At 37.9% G+C, this 22,056-nt stretch overlaps 1 protein-coding gene and 2 long non-coding RNA genes across 4 annotated transcripts; 2 read left to right on the top strand and 1 right to left on the bottom strand.

Moving 5' to 3' along the window:
• LOC110263116 lies at positions 819-7,761 on the top strand. Its single transcript, XR_002348181.1, has 3 exons — positions 819-921; positions 1,007-1,168; positions 7,526-7,761. It is a non-coding gene; the product is annotated as an uncharacterized LOC110263116 (long non-coding RNA).
• LOC107646313 (glycine-rich cell wall structural protein-like) lies at positions 8,762-9,301 on the top strand. Its single transcript, XM_016350505.1, has one exon. The coding sequence runs from the start codon at positions 8,762-8,764 to the stop codon at positions 9,299-9,301; it is 540 nt and encodes a 179-aa protein (XP_016205991.1).
• Positions 18,613-22,056, bottom strand: LOC110263887. Of its 2 annotated transcripts, XR_002349622.1 has the most exons (3): positions 21,841-22,056; positions 19,135-19,212; positions 18,613-18,704 (listed from the first exon to the last, which is right to left on the bottom strand). It is a non-coding gene; the product is annotated as an uncharacterized LOC110263887 (long non-coding RNA). The 2 variants fall into 2 exon arrangements; XR_002349623.1 differs by lacking the exon at positions 19,135-19,212 and having other exon boundaries at positions 21,841-22,054.

The raw sequence follows: 22,056 nt of genomic DNA, 5'->3' as shown, positions 1-22,056 counted from the left end.
AGTTAGTTGTTATAATCATAATGTGATTGAAAAATAAATCAAAACACAAAAAAAAAAAGGCAAATAATGCATACATACCAGCCAATGAGTTATAGCTCAAATGACATAATCTTTTCATACTCAATTAAGAGATTGTGAGTTCGAGTCTCCTATCATTGGTAAAAAAAAATAATAATAATGCATGCATACCAATTTATGTTTATATAATTTTATCAACTTCATACTCTTAAAACTATATATGTATATTTTATTTGTCTTTGCTGGTTTTATCACGCCTTTATTCCATTTCATTAACTTTTAAAATCAAATTAAGTACAAAAAATGGGTTTATTTTATTTCATCAAGAACTCAAAGTTTTAAGACATTCTCATCTAGATCTGTCTATTTGCATTGAAGTGACAGATAATAAGGTTAAAAGCTTTTGCAACCAATGTTGAAAGTTTGAAGCATAAACACACTACAACAGAGGCGGAGCATCGTGGCGAAGAATTGGGGGCCTCACACAGAGCCGCCGCAAAACAAGCTTCTGAAGCGCGGACTCCTTCGCGTGCCACGAATCAGCGGCGATTGCATCGCAAAATGCCAGGCACGGTAAATAGCAGCGAAGATTTGGAAGCCACACACTTCGCCACCGCAGAACATGCTGGGGAAGAAGAACTCCTTCGCGTGCCTTATCATCAGCGGCGACTCCATCACAAAACGCCGCTAGGTGAGGATCCAATCTTAAATCAATTTTTGTTTTGCCCCCTTTTTTTTCCTATAACCTTGAGTTGATTTCCCCCAAATTTGCAGAAAACCCGCGAAGAGTGATTGGTAGCCCGCGAAGCACACCTATTGTTGCTATTCCAAAACAAGGTTGTGAAGGCAGGACTCCTTCGCGTGCCACAAATTAGCGGCGATTGCATCTCAAAACGCTACCAGGTGAGGATTTGTTAACTCAATTTCTCCTTTACCCCTTTTTAATTTCTCCTATAAATTCTAATTCATTCTTGCCCAAATTAAGCAGAACCCCGCGAAGAGTCCTTGAAAGCGCGCGAACTCTGCTGCCGTCGCTGCTCCACTGCGAAGGTGCTGCCGATCCTGGGTCCTCTGCCCGTCGTGCACGAAAATGTCGAGCCACCCTCCACCATTCGCCATCCTAAGCTATCGCGGCCTCTTCCTGTCCCTGGTTAGTTCTAACACCTTAAGCTTTCCTTCGTGTTTTCACTTTTGGTTCGGAATTTCAAACAAGAATTTGTCCGAATCTTCTATTAATTGGGGTTAACTGCTGCATTGATTGGGTTATGGATTTGATTCATCTGACTTGGTCCCATGTGAGCAAGCTCAGCTGGCTACTCATTATTCTGCTCCTATCATAATTTTAACCAACTGAACACGTGAGTTGTGATTGGCTAGATAGATAATTGAGTTAGATTAATTAGAAGATTGTAATTCAATCTTTTAAGAGACATTGTTGATTAGAACCTCATCAACAAACCCGGTTCTGTTGCAGGAAGCGACTTCGTTTGGTGTCGATTGCTAAGTATTGTGCATGGAAATTGCCAAAGGGTGTTGTTGTTTGCGCTGTTGATAATAATTGCAAAATAATTTGCGGCATAGAAGCTTCTAGAGCACACTCCAAACAAGGTTTTTTTTCTTTCAACTTTCTTATTATATATGAATATGATGATCTTGATTTATTATCGTTGTACTATTCCTCGTTAGGCTTTGTAAGTAGTAGAATTGATCATTCTGTGCTACACAAGAATGCATATCTAATAATGCACGATCTCAGCACCAGTTCATAAAAGAATGCATTACCTGGTAGGGAAGTTAAATTGGAAGGGTGGGGGTTGAAAAGGTTGAAATTCACATAATGCTTTAAAGATAAAGGATGAATGGTATATTGAGAATACATATGTAATGAAGCCATTTTTTACAAGAACTAGGACTTTGTAAAATTGACTCTTCCAAGTGACCATTGAACGTTGGTAATTTATTTTTCAACTGCTGTTTTGCTGGTCCGTTAAGTGTGCTTTAGACCTTGGTATTTTGTAAAAACATTCTTGCTAGAAGAAGTTAACATTTTATTTCAGCAGAATTTCATTAACCTTTTTCAGCACATAAATAAGGTAACATTGTAATTCCTTTGAAGTTAAATAATTAGAAGTCAGAAACCAAGCTCACCCCAATCTAGGATGAGATGCTAAAGTGAGAAGAGTGAGTTCAAACCGTAGAATGAACCACTCATGCATTTAATGGTTACTGCAATATTTAACTGCAGGAAAACTCGCAGGATTCTAACACATTTATCATTGCTCGAAAACTAAAAAAATCTTGTCTCCCTGACAGCGCTTGCCCTGTTTAATTAGAACCTAAACATGGAAAAATGTGGAGTTAATATTAACATCACTTGATCTAGAATCTCCTATATGATTATTGAAAAGGCTAAGGCAAAATTGGCTTACTGGGACACACTGGAGTATAGCAGCTAACACCATCACACCAGAAGATTGTGGTTGAGAGAATAAGCCATATTTGTTTGAACAATTGTCAACTCCTAATGCAATAAGCAAGAGACCTAAACCCTCCCCTGCAGTTAGATACTGCAGTAAATCTGTTATCTTATTTGAACAATTTTTAATGCAAGAAGAAAAAATGAAATCAAGAATATGCACCCTATTGATCATCTTCCACAGTCAGCATGGTTGTAAGTTGTAACTATGATTAAGCTGAGGTAATTCATCAATATGTCAGCTGCTGAATTTGGTAACAGATTAGTCTCTCATAATATCTAAGGATGGAGGGTATATAGGAAATACATATCTATACTGTGAACCTCACAACTAAGCTATACTTTCTTGATCTTTCTTGATCTCACTCTCTTTTAACAGTGTTATTTTACTCAACTTAAAAGACTTTCAAAATTTTAGTTCCTTAATAGTCTATACTCATCCCTAAAAAAAACAACATTCATTCTATACTTTGCTAGAGAATCTTGGGAGTAAATGTTTAGATTTATCTCCAAAATTTTTTTGTTAGATTAGTTTTTTATTAATATTTCCCTAAAATGAACTTTTTATTTCTTTCAAGTGATCTTTTTAATCAAATTTATCTTTCAAAGAATTTAAATTAAACATAACAGAGGATATTATATCCGGCTATTCTCTTCTTATTTTGTTGAGTTAACCCGCAATTAAGGGCGAAAATTTGTATTTGAGGTTTCTGTTCTTTATGATTGTTTAGTTTCTTATTAATTATTACATAAATCTAACTTTTACTCCTATTATTTTTTTTCCTCATTTTTTAAGGTCTTTCTTTCTTTGTCTTTTCATTTTTTGGACTTGGGATCAGCAATTCTTTCTACCAGTAATTTTTTAGAAAGCACAGAATTTTGACAATGAGTAAGCAACCTCCCCAATACCTTTCTACATGGTTTTGCTTACAATATATTGTAGAGCTTATTATGTATGGTACTCTCCCATCTCATAACTGTGATAACCTGTTACTGGTTTTCTTGACACATACCCCTTTTTTCTTTTTTTTTTAAGTTCTATGTAATTTTTTACTATTCATTTATTTGTTTGTGATATTTCATCTATTTAGACATTGATAAGAGCTGGATTACAAAGCCACGAGGTAGTGTAGAATATATGGATGGCCTGAATAGATTTCTTGACTTTGCATTTGCTAATGCATCATCCGATGGGATGATACATTGTCCATGCCCTTTGTGTGAGTTCTGATTTTTCCAAACTAGAGAGGACGCCTACGATCATCTTTTGATGAAACCCTTTCCCCCTAACTATACCTTTTGGTTACATCACGGTGAGAGGATCGTAGACGAGAGATCCAACAGTAGGGAAGAACTAGAACCCACTGTAAATTCAGGAGATCAAATGCGTGACATGGTCCACGATGCATTCAACATGCCGGGACTGCAGAGTGACGATGAAGACTCGATGAATGGGTATGTCGGAGATGTTGCGGAGGGGTTGCCGTACTTATCTGACGAACCTAGCCGCGAGGCTCGTGCCTTTCACGACTTGCTTGAGGATGGCGAGCAGGAATTGTACCCGGGATGCTCAAAATTCTCTAAGCTGCCTTTCTTGGTGAGGCTCTACCATATCAAGTGCATGTGTGGAGTGAGCGACAAGGCTTTCGGTTTGATTCTAGAGCTACTGGGGGATGCCTTCCAGCATGCAAAGATTCCGAAGACCTTGCACGATGCCAAGAGGATCATAAGGAAGCTCAGTATTGAGTACAAGAGGATAGATGCATGTCCAAATGACTGCATGCTGTATCAGGGCTCCGATCAAGACCTGTCTAGATGCAAACAGTGTGGAGCATCCAGGTGGAAGCAAAAGACCCGGAAGAATTCCTTAGTAAGGATCAACGCCGTTGTCAAGAAGAATGGGAAACCTCTGCCGGCGAAGATTATCCGCTACTTTCCTCTGATCCCACGGTTGCAGCAATTATTCATGTCCAGCAAGACATCAGTGGACATGTTGTGGCACTAGAGAGGAACCAATTCTGACAGTTTCTTGAGGCATCCCAGGGATGGCGAGGCCTAGACAGCATTTGACAGGAGATATACTGACTTTTCTGGCGACCCGCGCAGTGTTCGCTTAGCCCTGGCTAGTGGTGGCTTCAATCCTTATGGAAACCTCAGTTCAAAGTACTCAATATGGCCAATGATTCTTATTCCGTACAACCTATCCCCATAGATTTGCATGAAACAAACCAACTTTATTCTCTCCATGATTATTCTCGGTCCTAAAATGCCTGCCAATGACATAGATGTCTACTTACAGCCACTGATTGATGAGTTGAAGCAGTTGTGGGACGGTGTTGATACGTACGATGCCAGTGAGAAGAAAACATTCAAGATATGTGCTGCGTTGATGTGGACCATTAGCGATTTTCCTGGATTGGGCAATTTTATCTGGCTGGAATACGTACGGCGGAAGAGCTTGCCCCACGTGAAATCTGGACGCCGAGACTAGGCGGCTCACCTTCAGTCAGAAATGGTGTTTCATGGGTCATCGTTGCTTCTTGAATCACGATCACAGATATAGACAGGACCGAATTAGATTTGATGGAAAGGTAGATGATAGATCCCCACCTATCAAATTGACTGGCAGGGATATCTTGAGACAGTTGGAGAGTGTGCCAATCTCACACGGCAAGGTGGGAGCGGTGGGCGGTAAAAGAAGGCGCAGACAGCAGACCGGGGTACAAGACGAGTATCCTTGAAAAAAGAGGAGTATATTCTTCGATCTCCCATACTGGGAGAACAACGAATTATGCCACAATCTTGATGTGATGCACATAGAGAAGAATGTGTGCGACAACATTGTGTTCACCATGTTGAACGAGAGTGGTAAGTCCAAAGACCACCTAAAGGCTCGAAAAGATCTCCAGTTGATAGGAATCAGGCATGATATGTGGCCACTTGAAGGTGGAAAGTATCCCTATGCAGTCTTTACCATGTCAAATCCATAGAAGGAGGTATTTCTTAGGACTATCAAGAATGTGGTCTTTCCAGACGGGTACTCTAGCAACATCTCTCGATGTGTTGATTTAAAACAGCACAAGTTATTGGGCTTGAAGAGTCATGACTGCCACATTCTAATGGAACATCTCTTGCCAATTGCGTCAAGGCACATATTGCCCACCCAAGTGTCCACTATCTTGGCTCAGTTATCAGCCTTTTTTTGACTACTATGCAGCAAATGTATAGATCCTCGTCAACTTTCTCTCCTTCAGGATCGTGTGGTCCATACTCTATGCCACATAGAGATGATATTTCCACCTTCCTTCTTCACAGTCATGGTTCATCTAACGGTGCATTTGGTCGAGGAGGCACGCCTCGGTGGCCCAATGCATTACCGGTGGATGTACCCAATTGAGAGGTAGAAATCTACCTAAGCTTTCTCGACCTATTTTTTTAGGATAGCTGTCACCTATAATTTTATGTGTTATGTTCTCAAAGGTACCTATGTCGTCTCAAGCAGTACATGCGTAATAGGGCACAACCGGAGGGATCTATTGCAGAGGGCTACTTGTCAAAAGAGATTCTCACGTTCTGTTCAAGATATCTAGATAACGTCGAGACTAGGATCAACCGACCGACGTGGGTTGACGATCGGCTGAGCGATGCCTTGCCCAATGAGGCTGCCAGCATGTTCCCAGAAGTTGGAAAGGCGGTCGGGGCTGCTTCATTTTTTACTTTGACAGCCACTGAAATCCTTCAAGCACATCGTTATGTACTGGTCAATTGCATTACTATAGAGAAATTCTTAGAGTAAGTATCGAGACCAAGTTCTAGAATTATCCAGCGAGCTAATATGGCTTTAATAATAATAAAAGTGAACATTTTTTTCACCATGCATAGTGAGTATAGAGCCATCTCAAAGAGAAAAATGCGAAGCAAAACAAGGTCCCAGTCCCTTATAGATAGTGTGGTGCAGAGAGAATTCCCCAACTGGTTCAAGCATCAGGTAATCCTTAATATCACAGGATCCCACTACCCTTTGATGCTTTCTTGCCTCTAATGGTTCAATGCTAGGTTCCATTTGGAAGCACCAGTCATTCGAACGAGTTGCAATGGCTTGCCTGTGGGCCTCTTGCTCAGGCAAGACGCTATCAAGCTTACAACGTCAATGGATTTAAATTTAGAACCATCTCGAGGGAGGAAGGGATGAAAACACAAAATAGCGGGATTTATGTCACTTCGTATACTAGGAGTTATGCAAGCAAACGGGATGTCAATGTTGCCGTCGGTGATGTCTCGTACTACGGGAGATTAATAGACATCATCGAGCTAAATTACAGTGGTTAGTTCAATGTAGTCTTGTTCAAGTGTCTCTGGGCAGACACCACGTCGGGCAGAGGCATACGACAAGATGAGTTGGGTCATACCTGTGTCAATTTTGCCAATCCGATTCACACCGGTGATCGAGAAGACGATGAGTCGTACATCCTAGCATCTGAGGCGCGTCTTGTGTTCTATGTGGAGGATGAGGTGGACAATGGATGGAGTGTAGTAGTCCATGTGATGCCAAGAGATTTGTTTGACATGGGCGAAGATTATGAACATTGTGAGGTCGACTTTCACCCCCAGTTCTGTATGACGAGCTTGCCTGAATTTGATGTCGAAGGCTTGCGGTTGACAAGAGATGAGGTTTTAGAGGAATCCACTCATGACGTGGGTGAGGATTGTGATGAGGCCATCGATTCCTAAAATACATTTCTCCATGATGGATGTAGCTCATATTCACGGAATTTCATGGATATATACTACTGTCATGATTCACCTAGGAGAGATAGTTGATTGTATTCTAGTCATTTCATTATCAGAAAAGATATCTAGATTGAGTTATTTCTTATTATTTAAAACTTATCCCCTCATGTAAAGCTCTATTATTTGACTGGGTTCTGATATAAATCGATTTTATCTAACTGTTGCCTCTCATATAAGATTTCCTACAATCACATTTTTTAATTGTCCCTGTACATTCGTTCTATCTCCGTTGCCTATCAGGGAAATTGGAGAGCCGAGACTTCTATCTCATTACCAGAAGCTGTTGGTTCGCAGAGAAGATGATAGAGGCGTCTCTATTCTCCTCGTTAGACCACGCAACATCCTTTGCAAGGCAGTTGTGGTTCAAAGAGTCGCGTATACAGTCATGGCTGAATGCCTTTTCTGGACAAAGTCACCTCTATCGAGCCATTGGTCATGCGCCAACTTCTCTAATGAGGGTTTGTTTGCTGATCCCCAAGTAATTAGTATGTGTTTCCTTGTCATATTCTTTGCTGATCTTTCTCTCTTTTCTATTTATAAAATGTACACTCTCCTCCTTTATAACTTTTAAAAAAACCTCCTCTTTAATTCATTTAAAATTTTTTGTGTTAACTACCATTAACTTTACTCATTTTAAAAAAAATATTTTTATAAAAATACCCTTTAACAAAAATTTTATTTAGGAATTACTTAGGAATTAGAAAATTAATTTTTTCAATATAAATAGTGGTTAGAAGTAGTGATTTAGTAGTTGGTTAGATTTCAAAAATTTGAAATGGTATTTTAAAATTGTTTAATGGAACAATTTTAGTTTAGAATATTAGAATCACAAGTGCATATTGGATGAGGGATAACTAAGTAAAAAGGTGATGAGTAGTGATAACAGGGTTGGTTAGAATTTGTAAGTTTTTAATGTTAGAAGTTTTACGAGGTTAGAAATTTTGTTGGAGTTTAATTTAATTTAGGTTTTAAGTGTTGGATTAACTAGGTTATAGAAGATTAGCAAGAATTTAGCATAATTTAATTTATGTAAAAAATTAAATTATTAAATGTTAGATTAACGAGGCACCACAAGTTTAGTTATATACCTTATGGTTTAGGTTTCTGTCGTAAATATTTGATTAACGATGTTCCATTATAATTTAATTTAATTTTGGCTAATTTGATTTAATTTAATTTAATTCTTAAATATTTTAGTTATCTATGTTCATGTTTGTAATATTTGTTACATTAAAGTATTTTTTTATTAGAATGATCCGTTTTAGGTGATTATTATTTTTTTAAAGTGTTTTGGTTTTTAGAGAATTTTGTCATTGTAATGCAGCCCCAACGATGTATCACGAGTATGAGGAGGCAGCATGGCATGCCCTTCGAGTCAGCATGAGTAGAGGTGGCTTGACGATGCCATTGATGTTTTGGAGGGAAGGGGTCGTGGTCATAGAGGAGTGAGGGGTCACGACCATAGAAGAGTTAGGGATGGTGGTCGGGGTAGAGCCCGACGTGGAGGAAAAGGCGGAGAGGATGAGGGCACGTAGTGGTGGAGACAACGATGGTGATGGTGGAGATGATGGTGGTCGTGGTAGAGGATATGACGGTGGTGACGGAGGTGGTGGTGGAGGATATGACAGGGGTGGTCATGGAGGTGATTATGGAGGCCATGGTGGTGGACGTGATGGTGGTGAGGGTGGTGGTGGTTTTGGTGATAGTAATGGAGGTGGTAAGGGTGGTTGTCATGGTGGAGGAGGTGATAGTGGTGGTAGTGTTGGCCATCAGGGAGATGTATATAGTTGCGGTGGATATGATAGTTATGGAGGTGGTGGATTATGCAGTGACGGAGGTGGCGGAGTGGTCAAACGAGAGTTTGGTGATTATTTCGTTGGGGTTCCTAGCAGTGATGTGGCGATGCACGAGAGTCAGACGTACATTAGCCCAGGTGAGTGCTATCGGGCTTGCTTGGCAGTGAGGGCCTTAACGCGGAGTTTGGAAGTTCACGCTTCCTTGAGGAGATTAGTGTGATCATGCAGGAGGGTGACTTTGCACGACGCAGATCTTAGGTAGGTGGATTGCAGCCACACCTAGATGTCGATCTGAATGAGCCTCCTACTGGACCCATGGATGACACATATGCGTTGGGCGGGACACCCCCTTCAGCATTTGTTACACATATTCCGGCACACCCCGGTCCATCGACATCATAGGATTACATACCAAATGATATGGCAGATGATGGGGACGGACACGAGGATTGGGTCCCTCTAGCCCAGAGAGCACGGCAGATCAGGCACCCCCGCTTCTGCTTCACAGGATCACATCTCTTTTGACTAGGGTTTATGGCATTGTTGAGTTCATGTTGTGTCCTTCATTTTGTTATTATCACATGTTGTGTTATATCATTTAGTATCGCTCCTATGTTCATGTTTTCTTTTATTTATTTTATGTTGTTATTATGACATGTATGTTGGATGTTTTGTTATCTTTTCATTCTCTATTTTTTATGTTTCTTATGCGTGCAAAGTTATCAATATGCTAGTTATATCTTATTGAGAGACAACGTACTTGTCGCGTATGTATTTTACTATATTTAGTTGCACATGTATGTCATATTATTTATTATAACATGTATGTTATATCACTATTTCATAATGTATTATACCGCCATCTTATAACATGAGTCAATAACACGTAACATACTCGAAAATCGAATGATGAAAATAAGTTAACTGTCAAGCGAGAATGCAAACAGCAACTCCTCTTAAAACGGACACCATCATTAAAGTAAACCAACGAAGAAAAATTTTGAATCAACATTACACATTTACACTACACAAACACAATGCTACACATTATTGGCGGGTGCCGAACCAATGTTTGCACAGCCCGCATCTCTTCAGTCTGTTCGGGTCAGCCTCATCCATGGTAGTCAGGATCCTAGTAGTACTGGCATGCCATTCAGACGCACGTCTCTTGGTTGGATCCAGTATGACTGTCGGACCATTATACGGTGGCCAAAATCCCTCAGGATCGGAGGTGTGAATCCAATCCGATAGACATTGAACACCGACCTCGTCTGCTACAACTCATGGACATAGGTGGCCCAACTCAGACGTGAGTCTACACAGCATGCTAAGGCATGGTGACAAGGATAATGAAGTGCTTGAAAATATCCGCAATCACAGGTCTGGTCCCTAAAGGACACTCTGTACGAGCAAAGTGAGAAGCTACCAGTCTGATTGGTCTCAGCTAAAGTGAACTCAAAATTATTCCTGTTGTACAAGGTCATTGTAAAACACCTTGAGGCCTTTAGATTAGCATCTATAGCCTTCATCAGATGCTGACTAAACTGCTACCCGATTCTTAACTGTGTCTCTGCCTCTCGTCCCTTGCGGACAAATAGCTCGGCCAATCTCCCATAGGTGAACGTCACCAACAAACAAATTGGAAGGTTCCTTACACCCTTTAGTATCGAGTTTACACACTCGGAGATGTTGGTAGTCATATGCCTCAATCTCCGACCTTCATCCCGATGCTGAGTCCATTGAGCATACTCAATTCTGTTAGCCCAGTCACACATTGTAGGTTTTTGGACTGAAAAATGTCAAACTAGTAGTCAAACTCAACCTCAGTCTTGGCGTAGGCAGCATTCACTAGAAACCTCCGTGTATCCTTACCCTTAAAACTCAGGGTGAAATTGGCCGCCACGTGTCAGATACAAAATGCCCAGTATGTACTAGGTGGAAGCCAATCGCCATTAGAAGCCTCCAGTGCAGCCTTAATCCCATTTTGCCTATCAGATATGACTAGAATACTAGGCTGAGGCGTTATGTGCTGCCGAAGGTGAGATAGATAGAATGATCACAATTGTAATACCCTCACTATCAGAATGTCACGCTTCCGGCTGCGCTACTCTGATAGCAAGAAGTATTACGACACCTTCATATACTTAATAATAAAATAGGAGCCTTTGACTCGAAATCGTATCACTGTTCTTTTTGAAAAGCGGAAAAAGAAAACTTTTTAAATAAAACAAAACAAGCATATACATGTACAAAACTTCTTACTCAAGTAACTTATACATATTATATACATACAAATCATATAACTCATATCCCTCTTACATAATATAATATTGACGGCGAGGGGTAAATAAATAAAAACTAAACAGCATTATCAACTAAGTGAAACGCAATACAACCCTTCGTGAGCTTTTTCATCCGTCTCCTGAAAAGATAAAGCTGTAGGGGGGAGAGAACCTAACCACACGGTCTCACCACAGAGTTTCAGAGTTGTCATAATAAGATATTTAAAGAGATATCTATTTTTAAGCTCAGTGATTATTGTTTGTCCTTTGAATATTTTAAAAACCAACAACTAGTAATCCAAAAATCCTTTTCAAAAATCAATACTTAAATATCCAGAAATCCAAAACCTTTCTTTTCTTATAAGAAAATCTTATTCAGAAACCAACCACGCAAATCAATCAGCACAATCATCAATTCAGCACCAAAACTCATTCTCAAAAGTAGCACATCAGGACAAACACAGGCAAAACAAACAAGAAAAACACAGGTTTAGGTAGCAGTTACAGCAAATAGTTCAGGTAGCAGTTAATAACAGTTTAATAATTAGGCAAACCAAAACAAATTCAAACCCAAGCAAAGCATACAAATGCGTATGATGCATGCCTGTCCTATGGCTAATGAGCTCAAATGTCGGTTATACAGCCAACCCGATAAGTCCGGTTTGCTAAACCCTTGGACTGTCCCCCGACGCGCATCCCCATGAGTCTATGCATAGCTTTTTCTCATATATATATATATATATCAAATCACTCAATGGGGGTACCATTCCTGGGAATTTATAAGTGCCCGGTCACCCTTACGTCGTAGGGTCAACAGAGTATCGAGTCTCAACCCGGAGTAAGTGGTGGCAAGCCACTGCGTCTACCCAGGGAAACTCGTGTCTCAGATAATTCAAATTCATAAGCCATATGAATAATTCATTCAACATTCATCAATATCTAATCCATTCTCAATATCATCGTCATTCGTCAATCCATATCTCATTTCCAAATTCATTCAAAAATCATATTTCAAAGTCAATCCTCATCATCCTTCTTTCCATTCCGTTCATCAACAATCCCAATCCAAAACATAATTCTTTCTTTTCTAAATAAATCAATCTTAAAACATATAATGTTTAAAACCAAATCTTTTTAAATAATTACTTCAAATAAAACTTCTAATTTTATAAAATTTTGGCAGCATCTCCTCTAAAACTTGGACTCTGCCACCCTTTTCGGGCCCCATCCAAACATTCCTCAAACCCTTTCTCAACCATTTTCAAATCTCAATCATTTTCCAAAATTCAACCAGTTATAATATCAAATTATTTTCAAATCCAACCATTTCCAACAATAAATCTTTTTCAAAATTAAACCAGCTCAAATATTAAATTATTTATAAAATCAAACTAATTCAAAATTAAACCGCTTCCAAAATTAATTAATTTTCATATCTCAAATCATTTCCAAAGCCGATTCATTTACATTCTCAAATTAACTTCAAAACCAAGAAAAATCACTTTTCATAATAATCAACTAAATAACTTTTCAAACTAATTTCTTTTCAACAATCACACACCCCTCAAACAATCAAGCAATCAGCCATTCAGTCCAGCAAGCAACCACATTCATAAGACAATCATAATCACAAACGTATGTTTCTCACATTAAAATCTATTTATAACAACTCTATAAGATAAAATAAATTTTAAGAAAATCCTACCTCAATTATTCGCAATCCGCATAATTAAACGCGTTGAATCCCTTTTTCCCTCGACTCATCACAGCGGTAGCCACAACCGAAGCTCCAAATCACTTTTTCAGCAACCATAGCTACTCTAATCGCAACAAGAAATAACTGAAACTCAATCAAATAGCAAATAGCATCGCAAAACCTCAGCCACATAACAGAACATCGACTAAAAGTGTTTCAAAGCAAGAACGACTTACTGTACCAGCAAGGAACTAAAGTACAGTGCAGCCACAGCTCCAGCAAGCTTCAACGGCAGCGGCTTCAGCCCGTAGCGAAAAAACTCACAAGAAAACAGAAGCTTCAGTGGCAGTTTCCGACGGCAACAGCGGCGGAGATGGCTCGACGGCGGTGAAGGTGGCTTCCTTCCCTTCCATCCCATTTTGGTCGCGTTTCCCTCTTCTCCTTTGGTCAGATCTGTGTCGACGGCAGCTCGGCAGTGGCGAAGAACGGCGACGGTAACGATGCGGGCTCCACGGATGGCGACGCCTCCTTCTCCTCGCGCGGCTCTCTCCCTCGGTTCTGAGCTTCCTCGCGATGGTGACGAATGGCGCGGTGGTGGCTCGAGCTGGACGGTGGCGGCGCAGGCAGCAGGACGCGATGGCGGTGGCGCAGCTGTAGCGGCAGTCTCCCTCCTCCTTCCTCTGTGGATCACAGCTCCCTCTCTTCCCCGGTGCCCTCTTCCTCTCGGGTCTCCTACTCCCTTGCCAACAGCGGCGGCGGGGGCAGTGACACCCACCGTGCCGCCTTCCTCTCCTTCCTTCCTCCCCTCTGCTCTCCCCGTTCTCTCTTCTCCCTTTCTTTCTTTCTTTTCTTTCTCTGGTTTACTGAAGCTGAGTGTTATGTTGTTTTTGGAAAAGGGTATGGCGGCGCTGAGACAAGGAGAAAAGGGGAAAAGTGTAATAATAAAATTAGGGTTAGGAGAGTGTGGGTTTGAAGATTTTGGGTAGTTTAGTAATTTTAATAAAAATTAGGGTAATAGAGTAATTAAAAACTAAATTTTAATCTAACAATAATATCTATAAAAATACTATTTAATTATTAATTTACAAATTTATTTTCAAATAGATACTCTAACTCAATAACTAGAGATAATTAAATTAATTTCCTTTAAATCATAAAATAAAATTCAAAATCTAATTATTCAAACTAAAGCGGATAAAACTCTCATTATTTTTCGATCACTAAAGTTTAAAATCAATAATAAGAAAATCTCAATTAATATATAAATTTCTGAAAATTATATTCTTGAATAAATAAAATAAATCATTAAATAACAATATTTAGTTTCTGAAAATTCGGGGTCTTACAACAATTCTGCATTCTCACCATCCACAAGTGCGAATGCAACATGAAAGATATTAGAGTTGTTGCCCTAAGCAATTGCAATGAGCAGTGTACCCCCATATTTTGCTTATAAGTGGGTCCCGTCAACACTAACCAATTGCTTACAATGCCGGAAGACTTCAATACATAATGGGAATGTCCAAAAAAAACTTATGGAAATAAGCTGATGACTCATCAACTTGCCTACTAACTCGCACAAGACTCGTCCTCAACATTGCAACACTACCTGCCATGGTGATCTGCACACCCAGTACCCATCGCAGCAACTCATTATATGAATCCTCCTAATCTCCGTAAATCTATGCCACAGCCTTCTACTTAGCTAACCAAATCCTCCTATAAGTCGGTCTAAAATCGAAATGTGCCTCTGTCGCATTCTGCAGTACCTTGATCGACACAGTAGCATCAGTTCTAATCATAGGTAGTATGAAAGTCGATATAACATGGTAATCAAGAATCCTGTGATCACTAGATATCGAGGGAGCCGGACAAGTATGTGGTCCATTGTACCATTTTACCTCTTAAATACCCCTGCGCTGGCAAAGACTGATCCGAAACCATGTGCCCCTGTTGCCAAAATCCTTACACTTTCCATGGTACTTGCGATGATCGAATTCCAACCCTTTGTACTCAACTCCACAGCGGATGCTATAAGTCTTCATGCTTAACACGACCTCCTCTTTATCTTGAAACTATTGCCCAACTTGGAACTCAACCAGAGCTCTTGTATCTTGTGGATCTTTGGCCCCAAATCCAAAAGGTACTCCCAGTAACCCCCTGTTGTGACATGGCATCCAAGTCGACAGCTAAGAAGTGAGGGGGTACTGCTAAGTTCTTGAACTAGATTCTCCGCCACCCCCAGCTGGAATACTCCTCGCGATGTCATCATCACTATCATCATCAATCGTGGCGCGATCCACATCATTGTCATCATCATCATCCCGCAGTATATTCTCGACACCATCCAATGCTCTATCCTCCCCGAAAATCGGGACCATAATAGGAGTACCGGCCATGGCAATAGCAAGCTCACTGAAGGGTCGATTGCCACCTACTTCTCCGTCACGATTGCAGTTTATATCAATTGCGAAGGAAGGAGATGCAACCAAAACTGCCTCAGCTACAATCACAGGCATAGACGATGATACATTGATACACCAAGAGGTCTCGAATTGGAGGCAGCTGACATTGCTGAAGATTGAGGATTCTGGTTCGAACCTCTTGAACTACAGACTACATCTACAAACTTGGCCAATAGCTCAAGGGTCCTCACCTCGGAAAACTGGCTACGGCAATAAAACAGAACTTGCAAATCTTCGTCACTGTTTATGACAAATGAATCATACTTCACATCATCACGCAACACGGAAATCAAAATTTTATAGAATAACTTCTCCACCCATTTCACGCCATGCAGCCCCAGTTTTTCGATTTTAGTATTCTGAAACTCGCTAAAACTCATAGAAGATTTGAAAAAAACACTCAGCGGATCTTTATCAATAATTTTTATTCCAGATCACATTTTTTTTAATCGACCCTCTGTAGTGCACCAGAACCAGAAAGTTATCATCAATAACCATTATGAGTCCCACTATGATGAGAAATTCACGTTCAACTCCTATTTATATATGTTAGTATCCTAGTAAATTGAATTTGATAGATTCGATTTAGTACTAGACATCCATCGAGTATAATTCGAATTTGATACATTCGATTTACTATGAATGTGTAAATCGAATTGAATACTTTCGATTTAGCATTGTTTCCTAATAATTTGAATAAGATTGATTCGATGTAATACCATGATGCATAATTCGAATAAAATGGAATCGATTTAATACTTTAATACATAATTCAAATGCAGTGAATTTGGTTTATATAAAATTGTAGTCAGAGACATATACGTACCTTTATTGGAATTGGAACTTTCATGTAATATTGTATTGGGTTTGATTTATCAAATGTATTTTATTCTAAAAATTAATAGTTACATTTGCATTTAAAATATTCTACAAGATATAATTGTTAGGTACAATCAATGTTCATTTTTTTTCAATAAAAAATATTTTTATTATTGGTATAAAATTACTAAAATAATCTAAGTATGATGACAAAATAATCCCACGCTTGTATGCGTGCCTAATTATGATTACTAACATGCATAGATGAAGTTATGATGATTTCTATATATGCGATGCCCTTTCGTTAATTACTATCTACTCTCTCATTTGTTTTAATTAATATATGTCTTATGTATTTAATTTGCTTGCCAGCTTTCGCCTGCTTAGATGTGACATCTTAATCCATACAATAATTTATTAATTAACGATAAATTTTTAAATAAAATTTTGATACGTGACAGATTTATTCTTATTGAAAAATATCGTGTGCAACCAAACAAAATATGACATGCTTTATTTCATAATATATTTTTGAGAACAATGCATTGTTTTCAGCACGTATGCAATTATTTGAGAAATTTTTTTTTAAATTAAAACGTGCTCAACACAGTACAGTGGAGCAATTAAAGTTTAGGACATAAGTAAAAATCAAATATAAAACATGACTAACAATCCCAAGTGATATCATCTCTCGTCGTCTTCGTCTTTGTCATCAATAACCAAAGAGGACACTACCAAACCACTCGTCAAAAAACATAAAAGACTTATTGATTATTTCTACAACTCCTGAGCCATGATTATTGAAGACACTATTATTTCTTTCTAGCAAGATTGCAATTATTTGAGAAATTAATTTGATAGCTACTTCAATTCAATCTAAAGTAATAACTAATAAGACATGTTCCCACTTTCCAGTTTTCAACTATTAAATTAACTTATTAATTGTTGAATTTGCGTGTCACTATCAAGATTATAAAGCAAGGTACGGCAACGACGTGAAAACTATCTAGATTATAGAGCAATAATGTACGGCAATGACGTGAAAACATAAGTATATATATTGTACAGTGACACGCTTTTACCACCTGCGTCTGCTTCTGTCCACATTGCCATCGAGATCTAGAAAACGTGATATTTACAATTGTTGTTATCTTAACTCTCAAGTGTTGTTGCGATTGTTTAGCCGAGTCCTGATTCTTCTTGCTCCTGTTATGTGTTTTTACTTTTTTTTTTTTCTTGTTTCCTTAGATGGTTACTTAGTTGTTAATACTTAATAGTTAATACTGCTGCAGCTATTAAATTAGGTTTTTTCTTTTTAATTTTGGATTTGATATTAAATTTATAACTTTTTTGGAAAAGCAAATCCAATTAAAAAAGATGGAGAAAACTAGATATAAAAAATTTGATTTTTGACGGATTGATCAATGGATTGCTGCATATATGGGGTGGAATTTGAATTCTCAATAGAATTAAATCCAAATTAGTTATGTACATTTGTGCATGCAGTAAGTGTTGGGGTACAAATTCTGCCTTGTGCATGTATTAATTTATTGGCTAACAGCAAACTCTTAAATAAAATTCAATACTGTGACAAATTAGTCTTTAATCTACCATATTAGAAGATACCGTGAGAAATCAAAGTTATGTATACTTGTAAATTAACTAGGCTATACAAGTGAGATTGTGAAGGGTGAGATTGTGAAGGGCTTCTTGAATCCAAGATTGAAACTCTAGCACCAATGTTAAAATACTTGTTCACCAAATTTTTTTGTCATCATATAAATCATAATTTTAATTTAATAGGTTTAATTTTAAGTATAGTGAGTTCAAGTGCAAATTAAAATTTTATATATAATTGATTATATAATATTCTGAAATTCTTATAATTTAGATTAATATAATTGAAATAAAGTGCATATTATGATGCTTATTATTATAGTGTGAGTGATTATACAAATTATTATTAAGAGGGCAAGTTGCCTTCTCAAAGCAATAATATAATCTGAATACCTTTAAATAAAAACAAAAATAGAAAATGGAAATTATCATCACGAATCAGGCAGGGTTCAAGTATACAAGCCAAGACTATATACTAGTTATCAACTTATCTTCATAAGGAGCATTGCATGCAGCAAAATCATGAACTAATTTTATGATGATCAATTAAAATTTTGCATCCAATAAGTACAAATTTACTTGTTTAAATAGAATTGAACTTGAAATTGAAGTGGAAAAAGGAAAATTAAGAAGCATATTATTGCATATTGCTACCTGAAATTCATTTCAAAATCTCTACTGATGGCCATGGACAGGATACTGTGCTTCTACTGGAGGTGCATAGTGTAGTCTAGGCTCCATCATCTATTTGCAGCATAAATATCAAATTAGATATGTTAGCAAGGATAAGAGAGAATAATAGAAAAAGGATTTGTGTCTATTCAAATTGTGTGAAATAATACAATATAGAAGGATATTTATAGATATTAAGAGAATCGAAATAATAAAGACGTAATATTCTATAATAAATATTCAAATATGCTAAATAATTTTAATAAATGCTAATTTGATCCTAATATATTCTGACAAGATTTAAATAATTTTTTCATCTAGGCTGATTTTTCTTTTTCTTTTTTTTCCCTCCTTAGCAAGGGTAATAAATAAGTCTTCTAGACTAGGAATTATTTCTATGGAATATTTGGAGTAATGTTTGTTGGACATTTTAGATCTTGTTTTGTTTTATTTATTTAAACAGACGGCATTTTAAAGTTGAATAAGATAAGTAGAAAATTACCATTAAATTGAGTAATTCTGTCAATTAGTCTATATAAGTGAGATTGTTGGTGGGCTTCTTGAATCCAAGGTTGAAACACTAGCAACATATTAAAATAGTTTACCAAAATTGTTTGTCATCATCATATAAAATATTAAGCGTAGAAATTATTCTTAGAAAACATTTAGGGGTTACAAGGTAAGAGTTAAATACAGAATATCTCATGCATATTCAAGCAATTGGACATGATTTAGCCAAGTTATAAGTAGTATTTAAGTTCAAATTACTACTTAGTGCAACAGAAAGTATGTCATTGTGTGTTTTAAAAGAACTTCTTTGTTGGCTGCTACGGACGACGGTGAAGAGAAGGGTGTAGCTGGTCATGGAGTTCGTGAAGGAGTTGATGCCACGGTGAATGGCGCTGACGAGACGGATCTGGGAGCAGCTCGGAAATCAACTGCTGGTGGTGGAGGTAATAATGTCCGCACTGAGTTTGATGGTGTGGAGGGCAGGGAGTAGGGGTGAGCACGGGTCGGTTTGGTTTGGATTTATGGTAAAATTAGAATCGAACCGATCAAAATGTAATTGATTCGGTTTGGTTCGGATTTACATTTTTTTGTATATGTATCCGAACCAAACCAAACCGATTAAGAACGGATTGGTTCGGTTCGGGTAATTGGGAACCCGATGACTTTGTAATTCATAAAAAAAAATCAAATTTTTATCTTAAAAATTTAACAAATACAATAAACTTGTAACATCAATAGAAAGAATCCAAACATGTTAAACACCAAATACATTAAAAACTAAACTTATTAAAATCCAAACATATTAATAATGAATAATCATTGTCTAATGAAAAAGCCATATATATTTTTTATTTTTTTATTTAATTAATATATGATCGGGTTCACGGGTTGGTTCGGGTTCCGCACCCCAAAACCGATACCCGACCAATCACTAACAAAAGCCATTGGTTTGGTTCGGGTTGGACCCGATTACCCGTTGGTTTCAGAACCAATTTAATTGGTTCGGTTCGGGTTTGTACGGGTAATCGGGTACCCGCTACCCGTGCTCACCCCTAGCAGAGAGGAGCATGAAGTCCCTGATGCACCCGACGAGCAGAATCAAGTCGGAAAGGAGATTGGTGGACGTGCGGAGAATTGTTCGAACAGCACAGCGGAGGAAAACATTCCACCAAGTATATTTAATGAGATCCACGCTAGTTTGGACGGGAGTGATAAGCAGTATGTTGGCATATGTCTGATGAGGAGTGATGCAGTGCAGAATTTATATTTAGAGGATGAGAATGCAATGGTGGAGGAAACCGGGTTGGAGGATGAATGGGCTGTAAGAAACTTGGAAGATTCGGGAAACTCAGAGCAGGATATAGACAGTGAAACTAATCAAGATGAGCATAGAGGAAGTTGGGATAAAGATATGGCTAAAAATAAGGCTGCTTGAAATCTAGCAGTCGAATCAGGAGTTGTTTTATATGACGAGGATGAGGACATTATGATTATTCTTCAAGCTCAGAATGAAATATTGGCACAAAAAAAAAGCAAGCAAAACAGAAAGAGAATGCAAGAAGGAGCCGCTCCAAAAACCGGAATAAGGTGTATAATAAAGTTTTTAAATGATTTTAGTTCATGAAATATGAGGAGTTTAGGGGGTGTTGGAAAGTGATAAATGGTAAAAAAAATTTAAGTGTAAAATTATGTGAATATGTTAGGATTGATAGAGATAAAGAAGGAGGTGATTACTAAGTTTGATGTAGTGCAATTTTGGAGTAATGATGCGGTGGGTTTGGAATTTGTGGGATCTGAAAGTGTAAAATTATGTGAATATGTTAGGATTGATAGAGATAAAGAAGGATGTGATTACTAAGTTTGATGTAGTGCAATTTTGGAATAATGATGCGGTGGGTTTGGAATTTGTGGGATCTGAAAGTGCTTCTGGAGGTTTATTAATAATGTGGGATGATATGATGTTTAGGTTGAGTAATTTTTACAAAGAGGAAAGATAGTTGTGTATAAAAGGGGAATTGACAAGCAATAATTTTCATTTGTGCGGTTTGCTTGGTGTATGGTGTGTATACAAGGGAAGAGAAGTTTGCCGTGTGAGAAGAATTGAGTTTTTTTTTTTTATCGAGAATATGCCAAGTTCCTCTTTGCTACATGGGTGTCTTCAATGAGGTTGTGCAGTTGGAAGAAAGGAAAGACGCTAGTGTGTTAAGAGCAATATGGAACTGGTGGATATAGAGCTGAATGGTCGTAAGTTTACGTGGTTCAGGAGTTAATGATGTAGTCGAATCGATAGAATGTTGGCGAGTTTGGTTTTATTTTTATTATTTGGAGCACTTGGGTGAAAAAGAATGACAGAATCTTCAGGAATCAAGAAACGGATGTTGCAGAATGGAATCTTCAGGAATCAAGAAACGGGTGTTGCAGAATGATGTAGTCAACAGATTGATTTGGAGTTACAAAGAGTGGAATGATATTTGATCTTTTGGGTTGTTGATGACTTTTGTCAAAGATGTTTAGGAATTAATTTATTTTATCTGTTTAGTACTTTTCATTAATGTTCCACTTTGTTGTGTTGAACTTTTTGTTAAAAAAAAAAGTATTTATTATAATTCATTATCTAATGTTGTGGAACTTCTATGATTTAGAAAACATAAAAAAAAAAAAAAAAAGTTAGAAAAGTTGAAAGTTGTAGTAGTAGTACTTGGAGGGCTTGTGCCGTGAGGCGGTTGTTCCATAAATGAATATCATGGTGATTGTGGAGCTTTCTAATTCCACCAAAGAAACCAGTGGCTCTGCTTCCTTGTTCCCCTGAATTCCTTCTGTTTAGGACTATTTTTCTCATGTATGATGCTTCAGGGTACTGCTTGAACTCCACCACCAATTCCTCTATCCAAATTAATGCATTATTATTACTACT

This window comes from Arachis ipaensis, chromosome B06 (genome assembly GCF_000816755.2).
Source record: "Arachis ipaensis cultivar K30076 chromosome B06, Araip1.1, whole genome shotgun sequence".
Classification (NCBI taxonomy): Eukaryota; Viridiplantae; Streptophyta; class Magnoliopsida; order Fabales; family Fabaceae; genus Arachis; species Arachis ipaensis.
Note: the sequence above shows the minus strand (reverse complement) of the source record. Positions and strands in the feature narration are given on the sequence as shown.